This window comes from Zootermopsis nevadensis, unplaced genomic scaffold (assembly GCF_977971745.1).
Source record: "Zootermopsis nevadensis isolate Lab colony 2312 unplaced genomic scaffold, Znev_1.0 Znev_ptg000013l, whole genome shotgun sequence".
In the NCBI taxonomy this organism is placed as follows: domain Eukaryota; kingdom Metazoa; phylum Arthropoda; class Insecta; order Blattodea; family Termopsidae; genus Zootermopsis; species Zootermopsis nevadensis.
The window spans coordinates 2,004,388-2,019,509 of record NW_028259145.1 but is presented as its reverse complement, the minus strand read 5'-3'; the positions used below and the strand labels follow the sequence as shown (position 1 = coordinate 2,019,509).

Sequence of the window (15,122 nt, the reverse complement as noted above, 5' to 3'; positions counted from 1 at the left end):
CTTTTTGTGGCTGTTGGCCCTCCTTTAAATGCCTAAACAATTAGTACACTGTAGCGTGACCCAGGGCCTTGTCTCATTGAGCTTCGCTAATCACGCGGTAAATTTGTGAAGTCTTGTGCAGTTGTACGGAAAACTTAGGGACTGCTCACTCTTCAAATCACAACATTATGGTGTAATGAGTTCTCAAAATAACAATATTTGGCAAACTGAACAGACTCACTGCCCTTCATATTCTCTGTGAATGCATGGCAGAACATATCTGTGCATGCTCAAACATGAAGACCCATTTACTGTCATATGGTGGCTGTTGAAATTTCACACTTTCTTAAGGCCGCCATTCACGATCGCTCCATTCGTCCAAATGGCGCGGTGTCGCTCCAAAATTGTACAGTGAATGCGGAAACTGAAGTCCATTGGCGTGGCGTGGTGGGCTCGTTTGGATATTGTGTCGAGCCATAATCCATCGGATCGCTCCATCACTCCATCGCGCCATCGTATCGTGAATGGGGGAATCGGCGATCGAGCCACTCCAAATCGGTTCGTGAGTGGCGGAAACGTGGTCCATTCTCATGCCAGTCTGCCACGAGCCTTCGTCCAGTGAAGTCCAAACTTGTATAATGTCGGGTCGTGAGTTTGTTATTGAGGTGATTGATAAATATAGAGAGTTGCCATGTTTGTGGCAGATAAGTAATGAAGACTATCATGATAAAGCTAAAAGAAGCTTAGCAATGGAAGAATTGGTGGTTTTATTTAAAACCAAAGATCCTACCGCCAACAAAGAAAATTCCCTTAGAAGTTGCTTCAGAAAGGAGCATAAGGACTTAAATTGCTTCTATTTAAGAGCCATTGCTTTGACCACTTTCGTTTTGGTTTTTTCCTTTTAATATACAGGCATACTGCCGTAGCTAGTACCAATTCTTCGTCCATCGCAAACACCACGCACTTCACAGAGGGACAACAAACCGCGACTGGCGTGACGCGACCGTGAATGTAGTACCTCTTTGGACGACATCCGTTTGGACGTCATCCATTCGGATGTCATCCATCTGGAGCGATCGTGAATGGCGGCCTTTACTCTGCCATGTAGAAGCCCTATGTTGAATAATCTTCAGTAACTTCAATAAAGGTATGTAACCTCAACCTCCAAAGCCCATTTGGTTCTTTTGCCTCTACTGTAGAAAAGAAAGAAACTTAAAATAAGTGCAATGGGATAAGTAAACAAGATGAAAGTGGTAATATTCTGTATGACTGTAAATAATCATTACCATGTATTTAGATCCTGTGATTCTGAGCACATCAACCAGACTTCACTAAAAGCTCTTAATCTAAAAGTATTTTTGCCACAACATAAAATATTACAAACACTGACTTACACATAACAATGATAAATGTACTTCTATGGTACTGTGCTCCCTTTATCGTAGGAAGATATGGAAAGTAAAACAAGTTACAATTAATATTATACATAGTTAAACAGCACATATCATTTAATTATTCTTATACTTGACAGAACAAAATAAAGAGAAATTCTGTATAGGAATACAGACTCTGATGCTGTCAGTACCATATTTAATTTAAACATGCCTTTACCAATACTTCCAAACTTTTTTGCAACTGATCAAACAGACTTAGAACTGCCTCACAAAATAAATACCAATATGTCACTTATGAATCATGCATTTCAGCATTAATTTCCAATTGCATTTCTGGATGAATTTCAGTTTCCACTTCAACTATTGGCATATCGATGAGGTACTCGCTAGTTATCTCGGAATCACTAAGTGCCAATTCAGATATGTTTTCTATTTCTGTAACAACTCTCGCAGGCCTGTCTCTAGTGTGTGTTCTGGTGTGTTTTAACATGTCTCCCTTCTGAGCAAACCCACGTCCACAAAATGGACATCGGTGTGGCTTCTCGCCTGTGTGTGTCCGCTTATGTACAATCAACGACTGAAGTCGTTTAAATTTACGTTCACAAAAGGGACAAGCATATGGACACTCATCCCTGTGAAGTGCAGCATGCTGTTTCAGTGTAAATGAGCTTCGAAAGGTTTTACCACACGTGGTACACTGATAAGGACGCTCTCCAGTGTGTATACGCATATGCACTCGATACGGATCCACGGCAACAAAACGTTTTCCACAAACTTCACAATCAAACGGCTTCTTTTCTCCAGTATGTTTTGCCAGGTGGTACTTGAGTGTCAACTCTGACCGCATCCTCTTACCACACATGACGCATTCATGGGAAAGATCCTCTATGGACTGAGAGTTTGCAGCATGTTTCTTTTTATGCTGATTCAAATTTCCTAACCTATTGTACGCTGTGCCACATGTCTCACATTTGTGAGGCTTAACTCCTGAATGGCTAAGTTTGTGTTGCTTTACTAGGGCCTTGCTATAGAATGCCCTGCCACAGATATCACAAACAAAATTCTTTGTGGAATGCATCAACATATGCTTATTGACAGACGCGTTATCCTTGAAGCTCTTTCCACAAGTGGGACAAGAACATGGTCGGTCACTAGAATGAGTTCTCATGTGCACTCTCATACTTTGAGGGTTTGACAGCACCTTTCCACATAAATAACACAAGACATTTCTGTCATCTGTATGTATCTTTTCATGTCTCCACATTGCATTTCTATTTGGACAAGTTTTGTTGCAAATTGCACACGTAAGGGACTTCACCTGTCTGTGGCTACTGCGCTTGTGTCGTTGCAATTCTTTCTTGAAGTGAAAGTTAATATTACATGTTTCACACTTAAATGGTTTTTCGTTAGTGTGAAGTCTTCGATGAACCTCCAACTGACTTTTGTTTTGGTAGTACGCACCACAGAAGTCACAAATATTTTCTACTGGAATATGTTGTTCCTTTATATGTCGCCTGAGAGGCTTCTTCCCACTGAAGATCTGACTACACATACTGCACGCAACTTGCTCTCGTTTGTATTTCTTATGTAGAACGGACATTCCTTTTGCTTGTTTTTCTTCAAATATGTGTTGTGTAATTTCATGGATAAGCAACTTATGTCTTTCATTGTACTCAATTTTACAGACAGAACACCGATATACTTTCATGCCTTGTACTGTGTCAGCTGGGTCCATACAGCAATTTGAGTCTTCAACACTTGCAGACCAAGAGTCTTCAGCTTTCATACGCACCAGAGGGTCACAGTCTGTAGAAGTCTCATTATTACCAAGATTTGATGAATCACAGGATTCTTCCAACATCTGCACCGTCATTTCTTGCATTTGGTCTGGTACTGACTCATGTTCAATATCTGCATCACCTGTTTCAGCAGTATCTGAATTCTTAACTTGAGTAAGGTAGGGAGGTCTTTTAATTATGTATACTTTATCACATCTCTGGCTTGGACATACTCTGAAATACAGAAGTAATGTATTAGTTACACCAGAAAGTCCATGGGCATTCTGGAAAAAAGGTTACAGCTTCTATGGAGGTATTAAATATCATCTTTGTTATTTATTTACTTGTTCATTATTTGTTCCTTTAATCACACTTTCAACTGTTAAGGTTATATACTATCAAGTGACAATTATTACTGAATAATGAATTGAAAAGGATGTGGAAGAAAGCTGTCATGTTCAAAACTTTAAACCGAGACCTCCTGAATATGACATAGGAGTACAAACCACTCACACGTTTGGTAGAGGTTTTTGTTGTGAATACAATAATTAATCACAGACTTCCCTGTGGTACGTAAAACAAACTTTTCCGAGGGTAATTACACCAAGTCGGTCAGTTATAACAGACTTGCGGTAATGTTTGCCATTATCAGCCATGCTCGCCAGAAGTAAAGTGATGAGGTTAACATGCCTGTTCCTCTCATTACACTCAACAGCAATTGTATCAAGATGATAAAGCTTAGTGTTACGATAATACAGATAACATGAATGTCTTATTTAAAAGTGGTACTTTGAAGCAGAATTTGAGGTTTTCACAGTGATGTAAATATAAATGATGGTACTCTGGGTTGCTGCACAATGTGGTCAGACCACATGGAGTAACAACTCAGAAGACTTCCAACTGCATGCTACTTTGAAGTTGTGCAGCTTAGTAAAATGCCAGGATCTCCACGCACATTTTTACATTTAATTTATAATTACATCTTCTGGACTGGCAGATTAACGTTCAGTAAATTTTATAGGATCCCATTCCAAAAATTTTGTTCGTCAAGCAGTTATGACATCTTACATTTGTGAATCTTGGACCATTATACAAAAGCACATCTAATGACAAAATTATCATGAACGTCATTACCTAGTTAAACATTAACATTTCAGCTCTTCTCTTGATTAACTAACACCATCTTGCAGTTCATACTAACAAAATATGTACAATGTGTTCACTGATGAACCAAAATGTAACTATCACTTCCTAGCAGGAACTGCATGACTTAGCACCAAGTATTACAAAATGTTTCCAATTCAAGTCAAGTATTTCTCCATAAAAACAATAAAATAAAATTACCTATATTATACGAGGTTCTGAAAATCCTGTTCATACACACACACACACACACAGGGCCCAGGTTTCGTGTTATTATGTAACAATTTTACATAATAATTTTATTAATTTCTTAAGTAGACTGTCAGCATTACAGAACATTTGTTTCATGGATGTCAAGTACTATTTATAAATTATATTGTGTCTTAATAATATCTGTGGTTCCCATTGTTAGGTAGAGTTCTTTGTTACATAAACAATTTAGATTGCTTTTCCAGAGTTATAAATAACTTCTGTTAAGGAAATCTTCAAAATTCTTCTTATTGCAACTCATAAACTTCAGAAATACACAAGTGACACCAGCTTGAATGATTTACCTGTAGATGCACCAAATGAACAAACATCACTCAACTGTTGGTCTTCCGCCAAAGAAAATTCAGTTTTCTCCAGCCGGTCAAGAACGACCTAGGACTGAAGACGCCTGGCATTTACAGCGTTCCCTGCGAGTGCGGCAAAGTTTACATCGGTCAGACAGGCCGTTCTATTGAGGCCAGGGTCAGCGAGCACGAGTGCCACATCCGGCTCGGGCAGCCTGAGAAATCTGCCGTTGCTGAACATCGCTTCAACACGGGACACCTCATACAGCTCGGGGATACTTCCATCCTCTCCACAAAAACCGGCTACATGGATCGGATAATCAGGGAAGCCATCGAGATCGAATTACATCCCAATAACTTCAATAGGGAAGATGGACTTCACCTGAGCCGGTCATGGAAGCCCCGTATTCACACTCTTCGTGGACACCGAGAGCAATCCAGAGTGCACTGCCTGAACCACCCAGACCACTAACCTGGCCCTTTTCAGGGCCCCGATCACAATCAACCCAACTCCCGATGTCCCACCAGACGCACTTCCCGAGGCCCTCGACCCCTCTCTCACACTCGCATACACGCGCTCCTATTGGTCCACTCCAACGCCTGCTCTCATTGGCTCGGGGCAGGCTACTCTATTCACGGTCCGGCTCCTATAAACCTAGCCCCACCCACCCTATTGGCAAATTCATCGCCCTGATGACGGAGGCAGTATGACCTCTGAAACGTTGGTAAACATCGACCAGACTACACAATGCAACAACCCAGAAGACAAAATATATGATATACGGATTATTTAACATATGCGTAACTTGTATTTGGTGCCCTCAAGCAAGAACAAAGTATTATCTTGATGGTGCTGTTCTGGGTTATGATAGCATGTAGACTTGTATACACTGTCACCATCTTCAGGGCTGAAGATAAAAGATGTTTCTCCGAAATGCTGGCATCTACTGGTGGGTCTACATGGCGCAAAAACCCAGAAAAACATCATCACCATGAAAACCTCAAATCTCAGAGTTTTCCCTTGGTATCATGTCTGTTTTGTTAACTTTTATCATCCTTGTGTCACAACTAACATACAGTCCAGCTTTAAGTGCAGTCAGACTAACATACTGTGAAACCATTAACCACGGGGTGGAAAGTTTGGCATGCAGCCTCACAGTACAGGACTTTTCCTGTTTGATAACCATCAATATATAACCAGAGCCAGTAATAAAACACAAAGATCTTTCATCAAAGAAAAAATAAATGTCATTGAGAAAGTTGTGTCAAATCCAAAGGTTTTATGAATGGCTACAGGAAGTTTGGCATGTTGTGTTCTATGCTTAAATTGAGTATGCCGGGAGGGGAGATGCCCAAAGAAAGGAGGAACATTTCTGCAAGGTGTAAAAAAGTGAAAATGGGAAAGTATGATGAACTTTAATTAATCTTGCTGGGGTGATTCAAGGAAAAGAGGGCCATTAATATCTATTCTAATGGTAACAACTTCAAAGAAAGGGTACAGAAATTTCTTTTGAATTAAATTTTGACTTCTAACCATGAAAGCACACAAGTAAAAAAGACGGTCTGGATATGAGTTATACATGAATATTACTTACATGCACTGGATGTCAAAGTGAGGAACAATAATCAAAGAATTATTAATCTCTATTCCTATTTTCAACATTGAAAAATCAAAGGTAATGAGGATAGCACCGAAAGCAGAACCATTGAACATTGTAATTGGAAACCAACAGCTGGAGAATGTGGAGCATTTCAAGTACTTGGGAAGCATAGTCACGACGGACGCCCTATGCACCAAGGAAGTAAAAGCAAGGATAGCCATGGCCAAGGCAGCTTTCGTCAAGAAGAGGATACTTCTCACTAGCAAGTTGGGCTTGGAGATGAAGAAGAAACTAGTGAAGTGTTACGTATGGAGCAGAGACTTGGACACTCAGGAAGAAGGAACGGAAATACCTGGAGAGTTTCGAAATGTGGTGTTGGAGAAGAATAGAGAAGATCAGGTGGACGGATCGAGTGACCAACGAAGAAGTATTGAGGAGAGTCAACGAGCAAAGAAACATTCTGCAGGCGATTACACGAAGGAAAGCTAACTGGCTGGGACATATTATGAGAAGGATGGATTAATGAGTGATATCATCGAAGGCCAGGTTGAAGGAAAGAGAGGACTAGGAAGAAGATTGATACAGCTAACCGACGACCTTAAACAAGGAAAGATGATGAAGTTCCAGGAATTAAAGCGAGAAGCCGAGAATAGGGACAACTGGAGAGCTCTTTTTGGGCAGAGCAATGGACCTGTCGTAAGACAGAACACTTAATAATATAATAATTCCTATTTAATCTGAACAAAATTTAAATAAAAGTGCAAAAAAAAAATACTGACTTGCCTGAAAGAAAAACTTTAGTAATAGAGTGTGATCCATTTAAACTCATACCCACAAATGTACGGACTATATATATATATATATATATATATATATATATATATATATATATATCTAAAAGCTAGAGCATATCGATCTATAAATATGCAGGTATCCTTACTGGGACTTACATCCCCCAACTTTCTGCTGTGTTTTCTTTATAAAAACAAGTATCAAAACAATCCAATAAGCAGAAAACAACTGAAAGTGAATGGATTTGAAAATGTCATCCATCATGACTACAACTCTTACATGCATATCTCAGAATAATGGTTTGTATAAAAATGACATACTTGAAATGGAAAACCATATCAAACTGATCAACTTAACTAAATAAAATAAAAGAGCAAACACCCAAGAGGAGAAGCACTTAAGACTCTTCGGTCTGCGTATTTCCGAGTGCCTTTATGCACACACATACTCTATAAACCTCATGGCACTATAGCTAGTAAAGTCTAGAAATTTACCTGTCTAACAAATTATCATCTGGTGAACTATCTTTTAGCGCAAGAAACTCCGCAAGACCAGGCGGTAACCCCGAGTCCTCCACTGTAACTGTGGGCGATTTTCTATTTCCTTCATCATCCTAGAACAGTAACACACAAACAATAAATTAAATACAAATTCCTTATTAACCTTTATTGTTCCGATGTACCCAAATAATGTACATGAATAGTATGTTTCCCTGGCCCAAATTTAACTTCTGGGGATGCTAACATATCATAAAATCCAGCACTGCCTACATGCACCTGCTCTGCTAGTCTTTCTATCTTATGTGGACTGGTGACTGAAGAAATATACTTGTCACAATATTCCAAGATGCTTACACATAGTAAGAAACAAAGGACTGACTAAAAAAGTGGTGACACGGACTCCACACCAAAAACACATGCAAGATATCGGTGTAGACAACGACGAATGGAAAGACAAAGTAGGGAAATCCAAGTAAGTAAGGCAGCATGGTTGTACACTTCTTTAGTGTCAAACCAACTGGCGTGAGAACCACGTGCTTCAGAATGATATGTACTCAAATTTTTGTTGCAACAGTTCTCTGGTGGATGAGACAAATTGGTATCTGTCATCATTACTACTTGAGGATTACCGTCTTCTGGGTTGTTGCACCGTGTAGTCTGGTAGATGTCGACCATCATTTCAGAGGTCATGCTGTCTCTGTCATCAGGGCGATGACGGAGTCAGTATGACCTCTGAAACATTGGTAGACACCTACCAGACTACACGGTGCAACAACCCAGAAGACGGTAATCTTCAGACTCAATGCCATGAAAACCTCAAATCCTATCATTACCATTTATTTCATACTCTGCATTTTCTACTCTTCAATGACAACAAAACTTAACAGGAAAAGACAAATACAAATTCTGACAGATTATTGAAAATCAGAACTCTCTCTGGAACATACAATATAAATGTCTCTGTCCATTATAGGTTTATATGCCCTACCACTATGAGCCGGGATAGCTCAGTCAGTATAGTGACTAGCTATGGGCTGGACGACCGGGGTTCGATCCCCGACGGGGGCAGAGGATTTTTCCTCTAGCCTCTGCGTCCAGACCGACTCTGGGGCCCACCCAGCCTCCTCTACAATGGGTACCAGGGTCCTTTCCCGGGGCGTGATGCTGACCACTCACCCCCATCTAGTGCCGAGGTCAAGGAAGAGAGGAGCTATACCTCCACTCACTCCAAACGCCTACATGGCGTATAGTGGGACACACTTAATGCCCTACCACTAATAAATTTTCAGATTACCTAACAAGTAATTACTCTCCCATTTCATTACAGATAAACAACATAATGTATCCTGCCAGTGCATACCATATATTCTACATGCTAAAGGCATGGTGAGAGAGATTACAAACATGTATTCATATTATAATTATAATAAGTAATGTACCTAAGAGTGAAAAGCACATGATAAAAGTTCAACACATTGGTTTCGGGATTAAAAATAAGAATAAAGAAGTGAAAGAGGATAAATCCTGGTCTTCAGAAAATAAATGTACAAGTACATTACAAACTAATAAACACAAATTAAATCACCTTAAATGTTTCTTCATCGGTTGTAGCTGGTATGAAATTCTGCATTCGAAACAAACTTCTTAACTTTTTGTCAGCTGCTATGAAAGACTGGATCACCATGTCACATTCATTCAATTTGTTCACACATGAATTACATATATGTTCAGGCAACCCATCTCCTTCCAAGACCTGCAATAAAGCGTTAATTTTATTGTATACTCTTACAAGATTAAATTTAATAAAAACTCTTCATTCATGCAGCCCATAATTTGAACAAAATGTTGCTGCGTCAGCCATCATTGTCCTAATGACGGATGCATCAAGCACCTCTGAAACATTGGTAAACCTCAAACCTCACAAAATATTAGTTTACTTCTGTGAGAGTTTATATGGGTCAACTATTCCTTGTACAGTGTAATTTTTTTTATCACTAGACACTGCGAAAGTGTATTCTGCATGAAAATACAAGAGCCGAACAAAATAATGTGTATAGATAGTGAGTGTTGGTTTGCAAAAACCAACATCAGTAAACCACTTGTTTAAGATACAGCCCACACAGTTATTCAAAAATATTTTATAGATTTTACACAATCATCCTGGAATTACTGTGTTGCAGTGCAAAAAAGAAAACTGTAGAGTTCCAGTTGTTTGAGCAGCAACATCCTGAGACAGTATATACCGCTTAGTTAAATGCATTAAATAAAAAGTAAATCTGAGTGAAATGCAGGCAATTTTCATCGCCCAATTGTCTCTTATTCCTTGAAGCCAAAGAAAGAATATTCAATGACACTGACATTTATAAAGTCTGTCGCTTACAGTTTACAATGTTGGGCATGACTCCCTGGTCTTATGACCACTTACACATATCTTTACAATCGTTTTACATTTTCTACTTTAATTTTAAACTATACAACTATCTCTCCTCTTTGCTACCCCTCAGTTTATGATTTATTCCTCCTCATACTTCATCAATGAACTTTTCCATTTCTCTTTACACTTGTTTAAATACAATCCAATGTTTTTCAGTTCATCATTATCTTTAATTATTGTTATCCTTCTGAATAGATTTTTGTTTAATACTTGTGATTCTTTTGTCCACAAGCTCCTGGTTTCTTCTCATCTCAGTAAATGACTTCAGCCTTCTTTATTACATATAGGTCACATTCCCTGTTCTGTACAGTCAGTGAATATAATAATGGAAATGTGCTGTGAAGTATAATTTTTATTTACATACAATATTCAGCTTAGTCAGCTATCACTTCTATACTCCAAAATCTTGTAAATTAATACGGCGCTGTACTTGAAGAAACTCAAACCAAACTGAACATGGGTTTGGACAAAGACCATTTACAACTAGATGAATAAGTAACTAAAAAAATATTTTTTGCTACGTAAAAATCAATTCACTGTACACAGTATTCAACCGTGTTACTCACTTTTTCTGGCAGAAGTCTGTTCATTTTATTTGCCAAACACTTTGTTTTGTCTGGAGAAAAAATTGAAATTAATTTGTATTCATAAACCAGATGTGCACAGAGCCTGCAAATTTTGTGACAGCCTCTTATAGCAGACGAATCCTCAACATAAGAATCTAAATCAAATTTTATTTCCACAGTACAGTCCTCTGCATCTGTCTGAGTATCTGATGTTGCAAACTTAAACTGTGAACCATCAGATGCATCACCATCTCTCAAGATCGCCTCTAATTCTTCTGTACTTTGCTGTACAGAGTTCTCCACATCATTTTCAAAAACGTTCATATTATGGCACAGGCAATTTCCTTGATCTGAAAACATAAAACAATATAAAGGTGATTCATGATTTAAATATCTTAACTTCAGGAGCTTATTCCTGAGATCATTCCCAGTCAGAACATCTGATTCTCAAATAGTTATGGGTTTATCATTAGTGAACAAGTACAGAACACAAAATTGTATAGCTAAAGTTATAATAAATATTCATAATGACCACCTTAAGCCTCAGAACACATCCTGACATCTTTATATCATGCATGCAGCTTGCATAATTTCACTAGGATTGACACCTGTTTCCATTGCTTTGCTCACTCACATTTTGGATGCTGCAACCCATGCAAAGGAGAATAGTAATGAACTGATGCAAACTATATGCTTGATTCACAGATGTGCCAAGATGTGTGTGGAAGCTGAGGGTAGCCACTTTAAATACTTAATGCAAATTCAGCAATAGAAACGTGACATAAGAACTTGTTCAATCGTCTCAGTTACATTCAATGATAAATCTGTAACCACTGAGGAATGAATCTATTGGACTGGTGTTTATATAAAATTTCTGACAGGGACGAACCACAGGAATAAAGTCATGAAGTTAAGATATTAAGCCATACATCACCCTTTATAATTAATAACATAGCAATAAACAAGTTAAAGGTCATTCCACACTGATACAAAATGAAATGTCATTTCACAACGCTGCATAACCTAATCATTCATTCCTTAAAAGAATGACAAATACATTGTACAAAATCACTTGGCTTAGTATTTCCTAATGAAACTGATTAGAGGCAATGAAGAATAAGAAATATAATCATGAAACATTAAAAGGAAAATCAGTTGATTGAAGATGGCTGTTTTCTGGGTTGTTGCACCGTGTAGTCTGTTAGAGTCTTACTCATTGTCCTGATGACTGAGGCAGCAAGGACCTCTGAAACAATAGTAAACTTCTGCCAGACTACATGGTGCAACCCAGAAGACAGCCATATTCAGACTCCCTGATGTGAAAACCTCAAATCCTACACAGTTAATTGTTTGCTTGTCCATTGCCTATATTTGCACCTCCAATAATTTTCAATATTAAAATATTCATAATTTCCTACAAACTGTAACTACTCATTTTTATAGGACAGACAAGGAATGGATAGAGATACAAGCAAGTGGTTGTTTTATAGCTTATCACTATGAAAACTGAAGAGGTTATGCAGCACATTTATTTTATTAGTCAATGAAATATAAAACCAAGATGGTAAAAAAACTCTCTGACTCCTAGTCCAAAGAGAAATTTGTCATGAACTGTATAAAGTATATTCAATGTAAGAAAGAAAAAAGAAGAAGGAAAAATGTAAAGAGTAAAATAAAATTTGGTAACCCCTTAATATCATTTGAATCCTTTTGTATTATTCATAAAAACTAATGATAGGTGGACCTGTGTTACACACTGCACACTAGTTCTAACAGTTCACTGTGACAACTGTTCTACATCAGTTCAACAATCATGTCTATAATATGCATAACCTACCTCTACCACCCATTTAAACTCTTATTCTTTACAGGGATACATAAACCAGCTCTTCATGTCTAATATGTTTTTATCAGATACTCCACAGGATTGACAACACATTGAAAATAACAAGATATGTAATAACTATAAAAATTCAACAGACTATCAAAATCATCATACCTATGACTTCAGTACCTAAATGATGATCTGTATTCTTCAGTGCAAAACTTTTCTGTAAGCTCTTTGGAACAAAATCTGCTAGATTATTGTAGAAGATTGTAGGCACAGGTTGTCCTGTACGGATAAACGTAGTCTTGTATTTGGGATTTAGAAACCAATGTGGTTCAAAATGGTCAGCACATAACAAAAATTTGCTTAATTGCTCAACAGGCTTGTCCAATAGATCCTCTCTATCACTATTTATGGCCCACTGATGGCAGCTGGAAACAAAAATTAAAAATGGTACTGCACAGAGAAGGACAATTTAAAAACAGAACATATCAAAATTAAATTTCAACAACTTTTAACTCCTACGTGTTATTGTAACATTAATATATTTATCAGAGCATGTCATACATAATAGTTATAGGTGTATTATGTTTCATCACAACTTAAAGCTGCTGATCTTTTAAAAAATTATAAAAATTAAGGTTAGGTCGTCATTCTTGGATGGTGAGGGAAGTTTTCGCTGCACACCGCCTATTGCTCATATTTACTAATGCATGAGCAAAGATAACACAATTAATAGTATTATTAATTTATTCGTAACGCTATATAATATCCAAGATCTGATCAGCACACTCCACAAAAAAGCCATTCAAGCAATATAATTAAAGTAAACCACGACATTCACAATGGTCACAACAACCAATGACCAATGGCTAACGATTATTCGGTTTCATCACAACTTACAGCTGCTCGTCTTTAGGGAAATTAAAAAATTTAAGGTTAGGTCGACATCCTTGGGTGTTGAAGCACGTTTTCGCTGCACATCGTCTATTACTCATATTTACTAACTCATTTGCAAAGACAACAAAATGAGTTATAGGATTAAATTATCCCTAACGCTATATAATAGCAGATATCTGCACACCAGACTCAACAAACAAACCATCCAACCAACACAATTAAAGTAAACCACGACATCCACAACGGTCACACGAACCAATGACAAACAGTGTTCGTTTGCACTGAAACCAACGTTCTACGAATAAATGTCTGTTCACTTTATATGTGTCTCACAGCGCCAAACAGGTGAAACATCTGCGTTGGAAAACCTTTGTAACAATATGTCGTTATGAATACAACGTGCTACAGAAGGGGAATATAACATTGTGGTAAAAAAAAGAACATGTGTTCTAGTCCCTAAACTGTTCCTTAAAAGCACAATAAGCGCTAAGAATTTTTGTCAGACTTGTCATATGAACGTAAAACTCATCTGTGTCAACAAATGTGTAATCATATTTGAACAATTTCTACCTTCACCCAATTTGTGAACCACGGTACATACAGTTCGACACAACTATATTTATGCAATTCTGATAATTTCTCCGTGTTGTGTAGGGGAAAAAACACTTTGGAATGTAATGTGATTAACGAATAAGAAGCAATTGTGGCCTAAATTTGTTCTAACACTATTTTTATAAAAGCCTATTCACAGTAAAGAATGGGCTTTAATCTTAAAAATATGTGTCGAGGCCATCTGGTAAGCAGTTTCAGGTTAAAAAAATATACATAAATCATATTATAGGGCCGTTCTCATTGTTGCTTATGACAGTTGTATTTTAACGATGAAGATCTAAAAAAAACTGCACATGGCTAAAAACAGAGAGGGCGGAAATTCTTTAAAAAAAACCTGACTAATGTTGGATACCCTGCTTGCACGCACGCACGCACGCGCGCGCGCACACACAGGTCCTGGGTTGAAATCTCGGCCCAAAGACCGACTATCCTGACTGGAATTTTTCGTGGTTTTTTGAGGGCCCTTCCAGGCTAATTACTGTTTCGTTCTACATCATTTCAAATTCACTATTATCCTTTGCTTCGACGCTAGTCTCAGGTACAGAAAAAAGCGTCGTTACATAAATTGACGGCAACTGAAGTCTATAAAATCTTCTGATGGAGGCGAAAATGGTTTCCGAAACGTTCCGCTTTTGTCCACAACTGATACGGCTTATAGCCCGAGGAGATTTTATTGACAAAGGTTAACAGAAAAATATTAAAATGTTATATAAATCCACTGCTACACAGTAAATATGTTAATAACGCCTACTATACAAGTAAATAATCTCTAAAAGGACAATTAACTATTTTTTAAGTGCAGAAACTCATGAACAGAATAAAAGGTGTGTGTACTCAGGTATCTCTACTCTACTCTACTCTTTTAATTTCTCCTGTAGACTGTCAATATTGAGAATATGAAACATTCGTCTAAATGTTAACATGTCACACTTAACTTCAGAATAATTTGATCAATGTGATTCATTCAATATTGGTGATTATAAATTTGTCGAGAGAAAATTTTTGTATTTTCAGACTCGTCCATATATCTTCCACAATATC

At 37.7% G+C, this 15,122-nt stretch overlaps 1 protein-coding gene and 1 long non-coding RNA gene across 3 annotated transcripts; one reads left to right on the top strand and one right to left on the bottom strand.

Annotated features, from left to right (window-relative positions):
- Positions 1-987: 987 nt before the first annotated feature.
- On the top strand, positions 988-3,490 carry LOC147873832 (uncharacterized). Its single transcript, XR_015535153.1, has 2 exons — positions 988-1,126; positions 3,059-3,490. It is a non-coding gene; the product is annotated as an uncharacterized LOC147873832 (long non-coding RNA).
- On the bottom strand, positions 1,239-13,868 carry LOC110835553 (uncharacterized). Of its 2 annotated transcripts, none has more exons than XM_022075871.2 (6): positions 13,473-13,868; positions 12,741-13,000; positions 10,742-11,091; positions 9,327-9,494; positions 7,736-7,854; positions 1,239-3,385 (listed from the first exon to the last, which is right to left on the bottom strand). In XM_022075871.2, exons 1-6 carry the CDS (start codon positions 13,565-13,567, stop codon positions 1,666-1,668), a joined length of 2,712 nt encoding a protein of 903 aa, XP_021931563.1. In that variant the 5' UTR covers positions 13,568-13,868; the 3' UTR covers positions 1,239-1,665. The 2 variants fall into 2 exon arrangements, with proteins under 2 accessions (XP_021931563.1, XP_021931565.1); XM_022075873.2 differs by lacking the exon at positions 13,473-13,868 and adding an exon at positions 13,137-13,451.
- Positions 13,869-15,122: the final 1,254 nt, after the last annotated feature.

What these genes read in the sequence shown, in the direction of transcription:
- LOC110835553 (XM_022075871.2), bottom strand. Translation starts at nt 13,567, where the DNA reads ATGAGTAATAGACGATGTGCAGCGAAAACGTGCTTCAACACCCAAGGA. An exon ending in TTTAGGTACTGAAGTCATAG is followed by an intron (nt 11,092 to 12,740) that starts GTATGATGATTT and finishes TTATGTTTTCAG; the next exon opens with ATCAAGGAAATTGCCTGTGC. An exon ending in CCGATGAAGAAACATTTAAG is followed by an intron (nt 7,855 to 9,326) that starts GTGATTTAATTT and finishes TTACTGTTCTAG; the next exon opens with GATGATGAAGGAAATAGAAA.